This window comes from Chanodichthys erythropterus, chromosome 12 (assembly GCF_024489055.1).
Source record: "Chanodichthys erythropterus isolate Z2021 chromosome 12, ASM2448905v1, whole genome shotgun sequence".
Taxonomy (NCBI): domain Eukaryota; kingdom Metazoa; phylum Chordata; class Actinopteri; order Cypriniformes; family Xenocyprididae; genus Chanodichthys; species Chanodichthys erythropterus.
The window spans coordinates 38,286,985-38,305,644 of NC_090232.1; the positions used below are offsets into that span (position 1 = coordinate 38,286,985).

The 18,660-nt window shown below is 34.7% G+C and overlaps 2 protein-coding genes across 13 annotated transcripts in view; both read left to right on the forward strand.

Annotated features, from left to right (window-relative positions):
• Positions 1 to 5,954, forward strand: part of mcf2la (mcf.2 cell line derived transforming sequence-like a) — an 87,733-nt gene extending 81,779 nt beyond the window's left edge. For all 12 annotated transcript variants that reach the window (XM_067402940.1, XM_067402945.1, XM_067402942.1 and 9 more), the window contains 4 exons: positions 2,031 to 2,140; positions 2,229 to 2,341; positions 4,281 to 4,384; positions 4,481 to 5,954. In XM_067402940.1, coding sequence (XP_067259041.1) covers positions 2,031 to 2,140; positions 2,229 to 2,341; positions 4,281 to 4,384; positions 4,481 to 4,560 — 407 coding nt within the window. In that variant the 3' untranslated portion in view covers positions 4,561 to 5,954. The remainder of the gene's footprint in view (positions 1 to 2,030; positions 2,141 to 2,228; positions 2,342 to 4,280; positions 4,385 to 4,480) is intronic.
• Positions 5,955 to 8,577: 2,623 nt separating this feature from the next.
• Positions 8,578 to 17,727, forward strand: cab39l (calcium binding protein 39-like). Its single transcript, XM_067402959.1, has 9 exons — positions 8,578 to 8,966; positions 12,178 to 12,310; positions 13,976 to 14,140; positions 15,467 to 15,585; positions 15,845 to 16,013; positions 16,766 to 16,825; positions 16,918 to 16,983; positions 17,057 to 17,200; positions 17,489 to 17,727. The coding sequence occupies exons 2-9, from the start codon at positions 12,209 to 12,211 to the stop codon at positions 17,666 to 17,668; spliced, it is 1,005 nt and encodes a 334-aa protein (XP_067259060.1). The 5' UTR covers positions 8,578 to 8,966; positions 12,178 to 12,208; the 3' UTR covers positions 17,669 to 17,727.
• Positions 17,728 to 18,660: the final 933 nt, after the last annotated feature.

Genomic DNA, 18,660 nt, shown 5'->3' on the forward strand with positions numbered 1-18,660 from the left:
ATGATCTGATAATCTCTTCCTTTCTATCTACTCTCTTTTAAATGAGTTAATCCTCTGAAATTGAATCATCATCATTATTTACTTACACCTACATGTCTTTCTTGTTTCTGTGGAACACAAAAGGAGAATTGTTTCACAATTTACTGCTTGCTGTTTTCCATGCATTTACATTGAAAGAGGACTAAAGGGTTCAAGCTTCAAAAACAAAGCATAAGTACCATAGAAGTATCATAGAAGTGGTTGTTATTCACGGACAATCTTTCCCTCCCGTGAGATTTTATCTTGAGAATCACTGAAATCAGATCTTTGATTCAGGGAATTGAACTTAAAAATCAGTTAATTACGATTCATGAATGAATCATTCAGACTGGTTTGTGAACCAAATGAATCACTTCATTGAAAAGATCCAACTTAAAAGAATGATTCATTCACAAAAAAGACTGATAACTACAGTATTTGATTTCAGAAGATTTTACATATATTATACTTTTGCCCACCTTTTGAAGTTTGGAATAAAGAAGAATATGATACCGGAGAAGGACATTGAACTCTCTTTCCATTTGTTGTAATTGCATGGAAAAGATCTTTTTGTATTCCACAAAACAAAAAGCCAAACAGGTTTGGAAAAACATGAGGGTGAGTAAATGATGACATGTTGAACTCTTCTTTTAAATACTGTGTTTTTACTGTCAATTTATGATAATTCTTCAATATTGTACATTTATAAACCAAAAGATGTCAGTTTTTTACAAGAAAATCAACTTGCACTTCCCTTCGTGTGGAAACGCTTGAGTTTAACACTGCATGAGTGTCTGGTTTGGGTTTCTGTCTGCTGGTTTGCGGTGCTAGTTCTGGATTCACTTTTACGATTCTGAAACCACAGATCCATTTCTACCAAACACTCTTCCGGGCTCCATAATTATCCACTGAATCAGATCTAAAAATGTTTATGTATCCCTCCATAAACATGTTTTGAATGATTTGTGAATGTCATACGCCTTCTTCACAGTCATAATCTGAACATAAAACACAAACAGCTGTTAGCTCAGTGCCTGGAGCTGTTCCTCTTTTAAAAATGGATTACGAGATAAAGAGGCTCTGGCTCCGTTTCCAAACCTAGTGTGCTGCCTACATAGGTATCATATGCAAAATCTGTTCTGAAACTTAGGAAGTGTGATTATTACTTCATACATCTTTAACAACAATTGCCAATTCCATAATACATTACAACAAGCTCAGTGAAAACATCCATCCAAGATGGTGAATTTGGTTGAGAGAAATGACAACTATATGAATAAACAAATTTACAATTAGTGTGCTTGATGTATTTTTATGCTATTGTGTTGTTAGCAACATGCTAATGCCAAACTCAATTGAAGTCAATTGATGACACAGCGTTCTAAATATGCGGCACTCAAGTTAACATCAGTTCAACTTTTAAAAATGCCTAAATTTTTCCCCATTCCACTGCCTAGGTCTGTGTGAACGTTCTGTGTGAACAAGCCCTTAGTGTTGTGCATTACTGTTTATGTAGGGTGCTTCAAATCTTAGAAAAAGTTTTAATTGGGTTCAATATAAAACCCTATGGTTATTGACTCAATTTTAAAGAATGCTTTATGCCAAAAGGGTACAGTTTATAAGGAGAAATGTCTTAAATGATTGCATAATACTTATTGATGTTTAATAGGATGTTTCATTTTTTAAATACTTATAATGTATGCATACGAGCTGTTTAGTTCATAAAATTTAAGTAAAACTAAATCCATAAAATGATTCTATGATGGGAGCCCCTAAAAGTTTCTATATATGAAGCGCCTGACAGGAACTTTAAGGTTCTATATAGGTTCTAGTGAGGTTCCGTGACAGTTGGGATGCAGCCTAAGGAGTAGACAGCAAGAGTTTTGAAACAGAGCCAGTCTCTTCTTCACCTTCCACACACCATCTAAATGGAGCACCATTTATCCCTCTCTTTTGTTGTCTTAACATAATCCAAATGTCGCATTTGTTTCACCTGTCCTCTCTTCCACAAGGCTTCACCAAGGCATCGCTGTCTATGGATGCGTCTGAGGAGAACGACGGTTACTCGAGCGCAGAGGACCCCATGAACTCTGATCCTGAGGATGAGGGAGGGAAGAAGCTGGTGAGTCCAAGAGCTCTTTGCTGCACGATTCCTTGTGTCCTATGTTTGTTTGAGCGCTGATGGTCTTGTGTTTGTTTTTTGTGTGTAGTCTCCAGGCAAGTATGTGGTAGTCGCTGACCATGATAAAAGCGGACCACAGGAGCTGACGGTTAAGAGTGGAGACACGGTGGAGCTGGTGAAAGAGGGAGACGATGGACGCTGGTAAGATTCACACATTCAGGATTATGTAAATACTGTTATCATTTACTCATGTTCCACATTCCAAACTGTTATGACTCATAAATTAATCATTCTTTGTTTGGCTTTAATAAATCAACAATTTAATTCAATGGATCTTTTTTTCTGTTGAATCAAATAATTGAAATAAATTCAGTGTTATTTTAGTATTGTTTATATACTAATATAATTTGTATTATTTGTATTTTTAATTTTTTCAGTTTTCATGTTAAATTTAGTTTATATATATATATATATATATATATATATATATATATATATATATATATATATATATATATATATATATATAATTTTATTTATTTATTTATTTATTTATTTATTTTTTACTTGGGTTTCATTTATTTTATTTCAGTTTTAGTTTGTTTATATTTATCAGTAATTTTAGTGCTTCAACTTAAAGTAATTTCATTTAGTTGCAAAATTTCTAATTTTCATTTAGTTTAGGTCTTCGTCAAATGGCATCAAAGGCCCCCGTAGTCTAATACAATATTCACTTGATATTTCTGGTGTTTCTGGTGTAATTATGCTTGTTTTCAAACATATTAATATATTAACCAATATCCATGTTGTGATTCCAGATGCTATGTTCTGTATTCCAGAACTGTATTTTTCAATAAAAACAATAATTATTGAGAGAAAATATAAATATGATTTCACATGAGTTCACATTTTGTGTTTTTAGCATTGGATTTAGATTATGCTTAAATTAAATTATTTTATTATATTGATGATAATATATTAATTTAAATACTTTTAAGTCGTCCTGTGGCCCCTTGTAAGTTTGCCGAGGCCCCCTTGTGGGCTCCAGTTAAGAAGCACTGCTATAAATGCATCAAACATAAAATACAAAAGTAAATCAGTAAATAATGCACATCTTAACCTGCTCCTAATTTCATAGGCTTAATAGAATATTGTAAAATATATAAAATATTAAATAATTACATAGAATACAATTTACCTCAGAGCTGTTTTTTTGCCCACATATTTAAAATATCTAGTTCCATTTTAGCATTTTGACTGTTGGATCTTATGGATGACAAGTCAGTTTCACACATACATTATTATCTGGGCTCATTTTGATGATTCTAAGATGACCAAATTGGAATCGCCTAACGTTTTTTATAAGCAGAGGCTGGTATGATATCAGTATGGTGTGATATTGACAGTGTTGGGGAAAGTTATTTTGCATTCCAATATTAATATTGCGTTACTCCCTAAAAAAAGTAACTAATTGTGTTACTTTTTATGAAAAGTAATGCGTTACATTACTTCTGCATTACTTTTACTCACCTGGCAAATGTTAAGGCCCTTTCGCACCAAAAGTGAAATGAATAAGCCTCAGGCTGAAGGAAATCCATATTTACGCCTGTACAGTAGAGGGCGCTGCTCAAACAAACCTTTCAGCTGCGCTGCCATTCTGGAATAAAGAAGAATATGATACCGGAGAAGGACATTCAACTCTCTTATTTCTAAATCTAAAGTGAGATTAAATATATAAAGTATATTTGTTAATTAGTTAATTATTACAGGTTTGCATAAAATTTGAGATTGCATTTCACTGTTTTTATTCATTTTGAGGAATACTGAGTGTTTTCGTGCAAGTGAGATGAGTTCACATGTTCACATTCACAGTCTAGAACTACAATAACCATCACGTTCACACAGCGATCACAACACCTCTGCACTTTATGTCTCTCAGCATGGGGTCAGGAGAGCTGTCAGTCAATAAATGTGAAAAAGTAACTTGCGTTACTTATTTGAAAAAGTAACAGATATTTTGTTGTAAATTGAAAGCGTAATGCGTTACTTTACTAGTTACTTGAAAAAGTAATCTGATTACGTAACTCAAGTTACTCTCCAACACTGGATATTGATGTTTTTTGTTTGTTTGTTTTTTCAGGTTTGTACGTAACCTGCGGAGCAATAAGGAGGGCTGGGTCCCTGCTGCAAACCTGCTCACTCTCATCAGAGAATCCAAATCTTCGCAATCTCTCTCCAGCTCAGGTAACACAACTTCCTGCTTTCCATCTACCACACGATAAATCTTCATCATTTTATGAATTTAGCTAATGCAAGTACATGCATGTGTTTTTCCCACAGAAGGCAGTGGGTCTGGAAACCTCAGCACATCGTCCAGCTGCAGCGAAACCTACACAAGCTTCTCAGACATCAAAGCCTGAAGCCGCTGCTCCAGCTCCTTGTGGCAGCTCCTACACAGTGCACTTTCTACTGAAGCTCCTCGAGCCTTTGTACTGTATTTAACCTCCTCAGCCGAGAAAGGAATCGACCTCTGCGGTCAATATGCGCTATTCAGGATATTTTATATAGAGCGTCACCCTTTCTCAACCATCTCTCCTTCATAAGAGAGAGAAAATGTCTGCTGTTCCCATTCAAATTCTCCTTTACTTTGAAAGTATGGTGTGATGCTGTTCGTTTCGAATCTGCATGCATTTCCTCAAAGATTAAAAGAGAAAAAGGGTTCTTGGTCGAGTCGGCATTAACATCAGAGTAGCCTGCGGTTTAAAATGTCTTTAAATAATACATAACAAGGACTCTCATTGGACTTTAATGTACGACCACATGAGCTTCCACTGGTTTTATTGATCTTGCGTTGAGAATATCGATGTCTTTTTTGGAATGTCTGCCTTGGTTGGCATCTAAAGCTCCTGTCTGATTTGCTGTAGCAGCAAGACAATGAAATGTTGTTTTATATGATAAAGATTCTTGAGGTTATGCCTGGTGAAAAGTCCTGTTATTCACTGTATGTATTAATCTAAAACGGTTGTATAGTTTAAATTATTTCCTGTAAAAGATTTGTACAGATATTAACTTTTATCTCATGTTTTTCATTAAAACAGTATATATATATATATATATATATATATATATATATATATATATATATATATATCTATACATATTGTATATTATGACCACTATTGTTGTGTGTCAATGAATTGTATTTTGTTGTATTTGTCACTTTACTGTTCTGCACCATTCATGTATAATTATTACAAATTTTCCAGTAACAACATACCATTTGTGTTCACATTTTATGCAATCTAATTTCCTGTACGTCAGCACAGATTGTTTAATTTGGTTGGTTCAAAATGTAAAGTCTGGAAAGTGATAAGTGGCATGTTGTAACCAGCACTCAACTTTTGTAAGACTTGATTTTAAAGGTCAGAACCTTTTGTTGTCAAACAAGTATTTCTTAAAACTTGTCAAAGTTCATCTATAATCGTAGAAACTGATTTCAATCAAGGAATGAAACACCGTGATTTTTGACAGTTTGAACACCACAGCGTTTCTGTGCTTAAGTGTTCATGTTCCCATAACTACACCGTCTTTTGTTTTATCGTGTTCAGCAATACAAAAATCATTGTTCATACCGGTTTAAATTTTATGTGGCACATTGCTGCATGTTTTATCTCATGTTAGTTTTTATCTTATTCTTATTTGACATTAAAATATTTTCCTGTATTAGACTCGTATCTGTGTATATGTGTAAATATGTATCTAAGAGGATGTATGAGATGAATGAATTTAAAGTGCTTAGGCTGAAATAAACTTCACTGAAACATTGTATCCTCTTCTGCTGCTCTGATGTGTCAAGGAAATATCTAGTGTTTTTCCCACATTGCTCTCATTTCTGCTTTGAAAATGACCATTTTAATTAATTTTGGTATCTTAAAGCTGCTGTCCATAACTTTTTTTGTCCCAGCCAGTAGGCTGTATCACATGTGGGGCGGATCATTTATAGCCTTTTCTCACAGCAGCTGCAATAATTAAATATAATTTTGATGGCAGATTGTATAGTATGACAAATTAACGTTAGTAATTAGACTGTACAGAAATTGAATTCTACATGTAATGCTAATACACACTAAATACACGTTATTTACTTGCTTAGATGATATTTTCTGGTGAAAATTTGTATTTTTATTTTTTTTTTTAGAAAATGAGCGATGGTTTCTCTAGATAAGACCCTTATTCCTAGTCTGGTATCATTTAAAGCCCTTTGAAGCTGCACTGAAACTGTAATTTTGACCTTCAGCCATTTGGGCTCCATTGAAGTCTATGGAATTACATTTGATCCAAAAATAATGAACAAAACTTTTTTTACATATGCTAACAATGGGTAGAGTGATGGCCATGGTTGCCAACCTTGATTACCTGGTTGGAGTGAGACTTTCTTGACGGCTGAATATATACAAGTATATGATACTAGTATTCTCTTTAAATTGTAACAGCACAACCTAATCAGACCCAACAATAGAGAAGAGTCATCAGAAATAATCAAATATTCTCCAAAAACATTGGACATTATGCAATATCTTCAGTATTATAACCTTTAATGTACAATTAAACCTCAAGACATTAATTTTCTCTCGCGTTTGATCTCTCACGCTCCTAAAAGTTTATGTCGACAAAGTAGAAGCCGCAGATAAATACAAATAAAATTCAAAAACAAAACTCATATCTTTAAATGAAATAAGAAGCCGCTTACAGACGCTCACCTCCACACATGTAATTGTAAACACAACGCTGACGTCTTCACTTCCAGGTCAAGTAGAAGCTGTCAATCAAAAACTCAGTAAGCCAATGAGAACACGCCACTGCTGGCCCCGCCCCCGCGAGAGATTTGTGCCAGAAAGACGAACGAAAACTCTGGGATCGTAAACGAAAACTTCAGAAGCATAAATGAAAACTCTGGAAATGCTTTTGTAAGTAAAGATCAGTGAAAGAACGAAAATAAACTGTTAGCAAAACATGCAGTGTATTAAAAACACAGTCAAACATTTTGAAACTTACATTTTTTAGGTTTCAAAGACATTTTATTCAGTTTCAATTTATATTTTTATTAGTTTTTTTGAAAAGTTACGTTCATTATTTTTGGATCAAATGTAATTCCATAGAAGTCCACTATATGGAGAAAAATCCTGAAATGTTTTCATCAAAAACCTTAATTTCTTTTCGACTGAAGAAAAAAAAACATGAACATCTTGGATGACATGGGGGGTGAGTAAATTATCAGGAAATTTTAATTTGAAAGTGAACTAATCCTTTAAACACATCAGCTTTTTCATTGTGCACCACAAATAATTTCATAATTTTGCAAATAAATTTACTTAATGATTTACTATATTATTAGACCTTTTTGATTAAATCGGTTTCATGATAATGAATGGGGAAACTTTCGAATAGATGATTTATAAATATTAAGACTATAAAATAAAACAACTTCCCATGATAATATAACTTACCATATTATCAGAATTTATTTAATAAAATATTTTATGATAATAAAAGATGTATGAGGAAACTTTTGTGATGAAATTTCCTTTTTGAAACTTGATTTTTAATTAGTTATTAATAACTAATATTAATACTGTAAAGTAAAAAAAAATTAACTTAATTTATCGTATCAGACTTTTTATGATTTTAAATCTGTTTCATGATAATTAAAGATGTGTAGGTAAGCTTATCTGATAGAATATCATTTTAAAACGATTTATAAATATTAACAGCTAATATTAATACATCCCTTAATTATAATATTTTTTTATAAACTTGAATATGTTTTCTGATAATAAAAGATAATGGTGGAAACCTTTATGGTAGAATTTCATTTTCAATCAAACTTAATTTATAAATATTAAATAAAATATGTAATAATGCCAAAACTTGCCATTTAATAGGCTTTTTAGCTAAATTTAAGATATACTAAAGTGAAAAATATCATGAAAAAAAATGTAAAGTAGAACATGCAGTGTACAAAATAAAGACATTTGAACCATCAAACACTGCAATTAGAAAATATGATTTAAAAAAAAAAAAAAAATCTTATCCAAGAGGGTTTTGAACTGGGTATTACACATGAGATATTGTCCAAGGCCCAACATGAAAGAAAGAAAAAACACCATATTGTAAGTTGTTAGTCTATAACACTTTTTCCATCATTAGATTGTGTTTCAACTGAACCTTTAGAAATTGCACAGATTTTATGACAGATCGTTTGGAGCTTGTGTGTGACTCAGAGCCTCTGTGCCTCACTGCGCACTCGCAGACTTTGCGTGTGACAGTGTCGTTCAATAGTTCAGGTAGGTATATGACGCGATACTAGCAAAAAACGTCGTGATTCAAAATCATGAGTCATGCACTTATTTTAGCCAGTATCTCTTCATAATACAGTCTGAACACATCCACATCCGGGTAACACGACTCCTCGCCTCAGAGGGAGGAAGCGCCAATCCCCGCACGGCATCTGACCTGAGATCAGCTCGCACATCGCAGACAAAGCTGCCACGGACGGCCACAGAACCGATCCCAGATCATTCTTCAACCGCGGAAAGGCACCAGACAGGGAGTTTGTGTTACAAACCCATCATGTCTTTTGCAGATATACGCGTTTGAGTCAGTCAGTGTTTAATTCGCTCATACACACGTTTCTCTGACGTTTAGCCCAGCGCGCGCGCGCGCACACTCACACACACACACACAGTCTGCTGGCGTGATCAGGACGGCTGCTCGCGAACACACACAGAAATACAGCAGCCGCAGAAGACAATTACATCGCAGCACTGTAAGTATTCACCATTTCAGACATTACAAAATATCGATAAGGAAGTAATAGCTCGATATCATATAAAACGTCGAACACCAGCATATGCTCACAGGCTACAGCTGTGTGTCTTTTATTTTGGTGTCGCAAGAGAATAAGCTAAACGTACGCCCAATTTTCCGCATGTCGGGCTTGTTTTTGGTAAGAGGTTTGACAAACTGAGAGTGTATGTGAGTGTTCGAGCCGCCAGCGTCTGAACTGCTTCATTGTTACAGTCTGTCGTTCTGTTCGATTGTGACGTTCTGTTCGCGTGTTACATTGTAACGAGCTCGCTCAGTGTCACGCTGTAATTCTGCTGCTGTTTGTGTTGAATTGAGTGAACAGGCCTGAAACAGATCACACCACTGCAAGGCCTTCTCACTCAGTTCAACACAAACACAAGCAGATCATGCACTGGAGGGCCTGCTCACGCAATTCAACATGCATTTCAGCACGATTCTGCATAATAGCAGTATCAACTCTTGACAGATGCTTCATAGAAGTTCTGTCACACAAATCTGACGCCTGACGTTGAAATGGCACACATTTAGCCCTTATTCTTTGTAATGTAATCTGCAGTCCAAATATAATATAATAGCTTTTGAGTGCAAATCTGTTTTTATTTGGAGAACTGTAACAACAATGTCAAAATTAATGACAAAATATACTGATAAAAATAATTTAAAAATACTATAATTAATTAAAAGCTCTACAAACTATTAAATTGAATGACCAAAATATGTTTAGCTGTGTCCCACATTTTTATCAGCCCTGTTACTGTATGTTTATTAAATAATTAATAAATATATATATATATATATAATTACTAAAATGGAACATTCCCTAACTTGTCACACCCAAGGAGTGTCATCATTTGAATATTTTAGTGATAATACTAAAATGTTAGTATTATCTATGATAATACCTTAATATCGTATGATAATAATATAATATCATAGTGGGATTTTTTTTTTTTTTTTTTTAGTCTCAACTGCCCAAACATTTTACTTTAATTTATAGAAATGTAAGTTAATCAATAACCACAATTTAAAATTTTTGGTCACAAACTAGCTCACTGTTGCCGACTGACAGCTAAATTTACACTAAATTTGTAACCCTGTTACCCATTCAGTCACATTTATTATGTATTTTTTATGAATTCTGGCCTGGTTTTGTACTCTATTCCTTGGTAGTGATTCAAACTGGTTTCTCATCACCATCTATCTCTCATTTATCGAGGTTGTGTCCAGTGCTTCACACTTAAGTCCTTCTATTTTATTATTTTATTTTCTAATTTTGCTCCACTAGGGTGTTGAAGGTGGTATTTACAGATAGTAAACAAAGGTGGAGCTTCATTTTTTTTCTTTGCCGAGGACTATATAAGATTCCTAAAACTGTCAGACAGCAAATAGAGCAGAGGACCTGTTCACTGACTGCTAAATAAATGTGGTCATGTGACATTCCTCAGCGATTGGTCTTTTGATGGTTAAGGTGATATTGTGATAATAAACGTGGGTGAGGTGAGCGTGGCGTGTGTTTCTGGAGATCATTTATGACTTCATGACTGAGGTGGGTCAGGTCTTGCTTTTATTGCTGTCAGTGTTTACATAGTGAATTATTGTAAGTAATTCCCAGTCTTTGAACACACCTTGATTGCAGAGAGGACAGACTATTATGATCAGTAAATTCAAAACGCTTCTGAATATTATCTTAGAAGAATCCTCTACAGGAGGTGCTATCAAACTATATATACTTTCTTAAAAACTTCTTATTCCTATCCTTTCACTTCCTCTAATCCCTCTCTATTGTATCTTAGGATAATCTGAGCACTGCCTATAACTTGTATTATGAGCACTTCTTGTTTATTTGCCTCGTCATGGCGACTCGCTTGTTGTATTCCTCGCTTGTAAGTCTCTTTGGATAAAAGCGTCTGCCAAATGAATAAATGTAAATGTGCTTTATGTAATCATTAATCTGTGCCATAAAGTGGTGGTAATATTGTAAGATGTATTAAATGAATGCAGCACTTATATGAAGGGAATCTGTTCAAAGATCAGCTGCTGACAGGTGGAGGAACAGGAAATTTCCAACTCTTGGACTCTCTCTCTCTCTCTCTTACACACACGCACACACTCCTTAGGTTCTTAGATCACAGGATTACCAGTCACAAGTTTCACTAGGTTCTCTCGGAAAAACAGTGAATATTCCTCTCATTATAATTGTGTGGTTTAGGTCGCTGCTGAAAAGTTCCTCTCACATCACGTTTTTCTGTCAACCCTGTCAAAATGGCTTTGTTTCTACTGTAAAAAGATTAATTGAATCAAATTAAGAATAATAATTTCATTTAAAGTATGTGTTAATTTGAGGCTGGAACAAGGTGAAGGTAAAATAAAAAGTTTTGTCATTAATTTACATAAAAATTAAAGCCACTTACAGACTGAAGTGGGATTTCAGATCATTACTGTTGTTAATTATTTAGATATTTGGTGAAATGTAAGTAGTTTTAATCAGTGTTAAGTAAATCTTAAACCATCAAAAAACTTTATTGATTGAAATAAAGCTTGAATAAAATAAAATATTAGACGGAAAACTTAAATGAAAATTAGAAGTGTTGTCTTGGCAACTAAGTGAAAATAAGTTTAAGTATTAAATTGAAATATAATAACTAAATGGAAGTATTTAAGATCTGTTATTCAGACTAAAGTGTATGTTTTACTGGTATCTTACTGAAAATAAATATAATGTAAAAAAAGTATTTTTAAAAAAACTGATAAAAATGACAAAAACAAGAACTAAATAACAAAAATATAAAAGATACTAACTGTACTATAATAGTATGTAAATAATACGTTTGCGCTACTGATTAAGATGTACCTACTCATTCTTTATTATGGTCATATTTTAAAATAATATTAAGGTCAGCAAAAGTTTGACGTGTATAATGGAAAAAAAATTAGTTTTAAAAGAAATTCATAAGAAGACACTATTTTTAGTTGTGTAGTTTCAAGCATTTAGACAAAAGTTAGATCATAAGATTTTTGAAGACAAGTACAGTTAGTATGTGTGCTGCTTTTGATTAATGTAGTATTCTCCTTTTAAACTTTGGTAGACTTCATCTTCAGTCTCAGTGTTTTGTTGTCAGAATTTTAGAGGGCCGTCAAAACCATTGACTTTGACTTTTTTTTTATTCCAGGTTGAAAAGGTAGAAGTCTACGGCCGCTACCATGCCACTATTTGGTAAATCTCACAAGAACCCCACAGAAATTGTGAAGACCCTGAAGGACAACCTCTCCATCCTGGTCAAACAGGACAAGAAGACAGAGAAGGTATGAGTTTGTCATATTATGGCATTTAGCAGATTTTAGTCAGTTTTAGTCAATGAATTGCACCTGTTGATAAAACCCAATTCACTATAGGAATAAATAGGGTGGCAGTCCAAACATGGAGAGAAAAACAGGAAAAAGGTGCACTGAGCACTGTTGGTACGGAGCATCGTTCAAGCTGGTTCTGATTGCTAGCTTTTTAAAGAAATCAACCAACAGTTCGCTGCAATATGGCATGTTTTCCTGGGACTGTACAGCATCACTCCATCACTTTAATAAGCCTGATTTGCATCAAATGAGGCGTGTTTAAACTGAAAAGAATGTTCCAGTGCATTTATTGGCTATTTAAGATGGCACAAAAGTGACAGTCAGGTTTAATAAATTTGCTACTCTGTGTTTACCTTGGTCCACTGGTCAAATTTTTTTTCTCCCTTATTTTTCCACTCTTTTCCCAAGATTTTATTCCATTTCATTATCTATCCCGGTTGTTCCAGAAGCTCTCTCAAATGATTCCATAATAAATTAGACTTCTGAGTGATGATGCTCGTTTTCCTAGGTCTCTACAGCTTTACCCTGAGACACATTACAGCTATTTTCAACCAGAATATTAGTGGTTATATCCTCTAAATCAGGCTTCTTTCCACTGCTGATTTTTTTTTTCCATTGTGTTTTTGCATTTTTCATTTGCTTTTTCAGAAAGACAGGCCTGGCCTCAGGCAAATAAGAGTTTTAAACCAGTGCACTAGATCAGCAGTGGACATGAATAATCTGATCCTATAGTAGGATGTGCTCAGAATATGGATATACATTTTGATAAGTATCACTGTTATTGTGTTTAGCCTCACTATTAGCATAAAGTCTGCTCAACTTTTCTTTTTTTTATCATCTGTTGATGGAAGTGTGACATGGAAATGTCTATGAATGGCCAGTTTTGTGAGCAATATGTACCAGACTAATGTAGACATAAATTCTTAAACTGGATTTGCTTTTGAAAAACCACTTGATTTCATCAGAATTCCTCTTTCGATGACTTTTGCAAAAATTATCACTCAGACATATCTTTTTTTTTTTCCTTCCAAAGAGATTTTTATTTAAATGACAGTTGTTTGTTTAATTGGGGTAGTTCAGGTAAATTAGCCCACTCATCTCAATGTCAATAAGTGGTCCAATTTAATCATTCCGAACCCAGAGCGTCCATTAGAGACCCAAATGTGCGCGAGGCTGGGTTGCTTCCTGGAAGCTCTCATATTTGTGCTATGAGCAGAAAGATGTCGCAGAGGTGGGAATATCGCTCCACTGCCCAACCTCTTGCTCATTTTCACCTGCCTGCTAAGGCCCTTTTCAGCAGCCTCACGCTAAAGTCAAGCGTTTGAAGTGCTGGGAACCTGCTGATTGTTATTCTGAGGGCCTGGGGCACTTCCAGCTGGAGGAAAATCCATACGCTTCACGATTCCTCCACAATTTCAAACCGAGCTGTTTCAGCAGCTGATAAATAGCTAATGATGTTCTTTGTATAATGAGCTTACATGTGAAATTACCCAGAATCCTTTTAGGTGTTCAGAGCAATATGTGGCATTGATACCATATGCTCTGCATACACATGATTAGAAACGCCTGAATTATGAGCATATTTTCTAGAGATTCTGAAGTGATTTGTGTGTTTGTCAGGCTTCAGAGGAGGTGTCCAAATGTCTGGTGGCGATGAAGGAGATCCTTTACGGCACTAACGATAAGGAGCCGCACACAGAAACGGTGGCTCAACTGGCCCAAGAGCTCTACAACAGCGGCCTGCTCATCTCGCTGGTGGAAAACCTGCAGGTCATCGACTTTGAGGTGAGGATGCTTTAAGACAATAAATGACATTATAATTCAAAGCACTACTGAAGACATTTATAATTGCATTATAATTTATTACACATTACAGTTCAAACATGTGGGGTCGGTAGTCTGTCTATCTATCATCTTTCTCGCATCATAAAAACATTCTGAGGTGCAAGTACATTCTCAGACTCAGCCGAACGCACAAGCGCTCTTCTTCGTGAGCATTTGAGTGTGCGGTTAAAAACTAGCCTAGAGCACCACCTGCTTAGACTTGTGCTGATATTCGGTAATGCGATAAATCGCGATAATGAATATGCACGATATTGTAATCGTCGGCTCTTCAGAATACTGTAAATAATTTTATTACCAATTTATTAATTTTTTATAAGGCAATTAAGAATACTTTACCCATCAATCGTATAAAATGCACAACACCGCTGTATTCTGCGTCAAAAGGACACGCGCTCAGATGTAAACAATCCCAACGTTCACGAGAAGCACATGGCGGAACCAGTGAAGGAGACGAGCTGAATGAAGGTGCGCGTTCACGCTCTGACAGCAGAGGGCGCTGATGGAACAGCAGAATGTAGCGGTTACCACGGAAACCGTGCAAAGTAACTGCGCTAGTGAAGTTTTTAAAATGCTTCAAACAGCCATTCATTTTTTTTTGTAATCTCAGTGTTTTTCATCACAGCACCAAATACTGAATACTTAAAAAAGACTTAAAAGTATATTTATTTTCAAACCTAAACATTTTTATATTTTAATCTGGACTACAACGTGCCCTAATGATTAGAAATGTTCTGATTATTTGTTATTGTTCAGAAAAACATACAGCTTCATTAGTTAACATGTTAATTCATTATCACTAAACTGACAATAAAAATACTTATAAAGTATTAATTATTATTAATTAATGTTAATTTCTTAGTTACTATTTAATAACATTACTAAAATCAAAATAACTTATTTAATGGACCTGACATAAAACTAACAATGATCAGTTGTGTTTCTAAACTAACATTAACAAAAAATAACAAATGTAGCTATTGCTCAATCTTAGTTAATGCATTAAATAAAGTGTTATCTGTTGTTCTTTATAGCCTAATTCTTTTGCATTTTAATCTGTAAAATGCATTCTGAAAATATCAGAATTGATCCACGAATCGAGAAGCATTGATTTGTGACAGCCCTACTATCTATCTATCTATCTATTTTTCTGTCTGTCCATCTATCTTATCTTGCTGTATATGTTCATACAAACTTTTTTGCTCTTTCTTATTTTTTTATGGTTCTAATAATAATTGTTATAATGACAGTGGCTATGTGTGTGCACAGGGTAAAAAGGATGTTTGTCAGATCTTCAACAACATCCTGCGCAGGCAGATCGGAACCCGCAGCCCAACGGTGGAATATTTCTGCTCTCATCAGGAAGTTCTTTTCATCTTACTCAAAGGGTGAGAGATGATAGGTATTTTTGAAATGCAGCACGTGAGCATGTTACTTATCAACTGCTTGCGTGGAAAAGTTTTCAAATGTTGTTTTCCTTCCATCACTCCATTCCTTTTAGCAATAAATGGATGCCTACAGCATCAAGATCAGAAGAGAAAACACGGAATAGATCTAAAATCATCAAGCTTCATTTACCCGAGCATGGCCCTTGTTAAGCATTGATGTGTGTGTGAACGTGACATTTCTCCTGTGATGTCGTGGCAGGTATGAGACCCCTCAGGTGGCACTGAATTGTGGGATTATGCTGCGTGAGTGCATCCGGCACGAACCTCTCGCCAAAATCGTCCTCCACTCTGAACACTTTAAAGATTTCTTCAGCTACGTGGAGATGTCCACATTTGACATCGCTTCTGATGCGTTTGCCACCTTTAAGGTGAGCGCTGTATTTTATTAAATAACACAGTATTAATTGATACTAGAGCTGCATGATTCTGGGCAAATTGAGAATCACGATTTTTTTGGTTTCAAACAAGAGATCACAACGAGGTTCTGACAAATGTTTATTGCTGCAGTCTATTTAAAAATGTTTAATTTATCTGAATTTATTATTTTAAAAAAATTATTTGGATGAATGATTCAACGACTCACTCAAAGGCTTGTTTCATTACTGATGAATCAGTGTTTTTTTTTTTTTTGAACAAATCTCTCGAATGAAGGATTCAATGAAAAATACATTTTTTACAGTCACTTGTCGCCACCTGCTGGTGAAACATTGTGATGATACAATCATTATTTAAAGCGCCATGTTACTTTCAAGGTGATTTTCTCTATTGATCGCTTCCATAGACATCAGTGCGAACTATAAACTTTTATCCTGAGATAATATGAATATTTATAATACAGAAATAACAATCCTGTGTGGTTGAAAAGCCTGTTTGTGAAGCTGTTTCATATTTATTCTTTCTGGATCAGTGGCAGCACCAACGCATATTTGAATGTTCGGGTGTGATTTTGCAAAGGTTTAATTGACACTTGCGAATGGTTGTCATTTAGGAATGAGATCGCATGGGTGTTTGAATTGAGAGTGATATTTTAACGATTAATCATGCAGCTCTAATTGATACGTGAATTATTTGATAAATGGGAAATTACACTAAATATATTGTTTTGTTTGTTTTTTTACAGGACCTGCTGACGAGACACAAGGTTCTGGTGTCAGAATTTTTAGAACAGAACTATGATGCGGTAAAATATTTATTTATTTAAAGTTGTTAATTTTAATTTTCATAGAATTCTGAAAAGCTAAGATTTTTAAATGACTCTCACTGATCTTCCAGGTTTTTGATAATTACGAGAAACTGCTTCACTCTGAGAACTACGTAACCAAGAGACAGTCATTGAAGGTGTGTGTTCTGACTTCTGATTTCTGTCATCTGGAGCCTGTCCTGTCATTAACATCATGTGTTTGTGTGACAGCTGCTGGGTGAACTGCTCCTGGACAGACACAATTTCACAGTCATGACGCGGTACATCAGTAAACCAGAGAACCTGAAGCTCATGATGAACCTCCTGAGAGACAAGAGCCCCAACATTCAGTTTGAGGCTTTCCATGTCTTTAAGGTACAAAAATGAGACACAATTGTATTTTATTTTTTTGTGAAAAAAAAAACTAATTTGATTTATATTACATTGTACTTAAAAACACCTAATATGGGATTCTTGTATTCATTAAGTGGTTCATATGCAATATATACCAAATCTTCTGAATCCATATTAAAGCTTTGTATGAGGGACAGACTGAAATATGAGAAGAAAAAAAAACATACTGAAAAGTAAATATTGTATGTTTCCTTGAAATAGTTGTTATAATTATATACAATCGTTTTCTCTTGTTTTGGTTTTCCTCAGGTGTTTGTGGCCAATCCAAATAAAACGCAGCCCATCGTAGACATTCTTTTGAAGAACCAAACGAAACTCATCGACTTCCTTAGCAACTTTCAGAAGGATCGCACGGACGACGAGCAGTTTAACGACGAAAAGACGTACCTCGTCAAACAAATACGAGACCTAAAGAAACCAGCCTCCTAAACTTTAGCTATTACAGTATTAGGGAAAAAAAACAACAAAAAACCCCACAAAAAAATATATTAACAATAATAATTCTATTTAAAATCTTGTCTCTTCTTAGTTCTGAGGCTTACAAAAGAAGGTTCCTGATCATTGATGTTCTCTGTTCTTATTTGCTTTTCTTTTCTTTATCTTATCGCAAACTCTTGTGCCATGATAGGATGTTTCAAAAGTAGGAATCTGCCAGTTTGAGTTACAGGACGATCACATCAAGACACAGTGTGGATGAGGAAGTACAGGTAAACTTTAATTTTCACCAGTCTGGACACTCCACGCTCTCCCTTGCATCAACAGCACCACATTCAAAAGAGATTGTGTTGTTTGGATGTTGCTGAAATTCCCAAACGATCAATTATGAGCTGTTATGATTTTCTCTTGATATCTTGTAACTGCACTAATCTTCATTCTTGCATTCCTCCTTTCCGTCTTCTTTTCTCGGGCGTCAGTATGACTTGCATTGGCGTTTTTTTATTTGATTAGCTTGTGCTTTATTCAGAACACTACAAACCTGATCATTTCCTCCCTGTTCTCCTTATTCTGTTTGTGTTTTATAAGAATTATTTAGAAGGAAGAATTCATTTATCAGTATTTTTGATTATTGTTCATCTGAGCTGAAAAAGGAAGCGCATGTGTGGGTCTTCGTGTACATTTTTGAGTTGCTGCCAGGCCGTTTTTCTGATCCGAAAACATCGCTGTTTTGTTTTATATATTTTTATTTGATGTTTACCTAAAGCTGATTTTACTCTTAAGGTGGTTGCCATTTTAGAAGAATCTTGAAAAATCAACTTTGGCACTAAGTGAACCGGTGTATATTCCAACTTGTAGATTTCATGTAGATCAGTGAGGTAAATCTATAGTGCTTTGGCATTACTATTGTATGCTCTATACTATAGTGCCCTTAGTGCTATAGGATTTGTTAACTTTAGTACATCATACTAAAGTACTTCTTATAC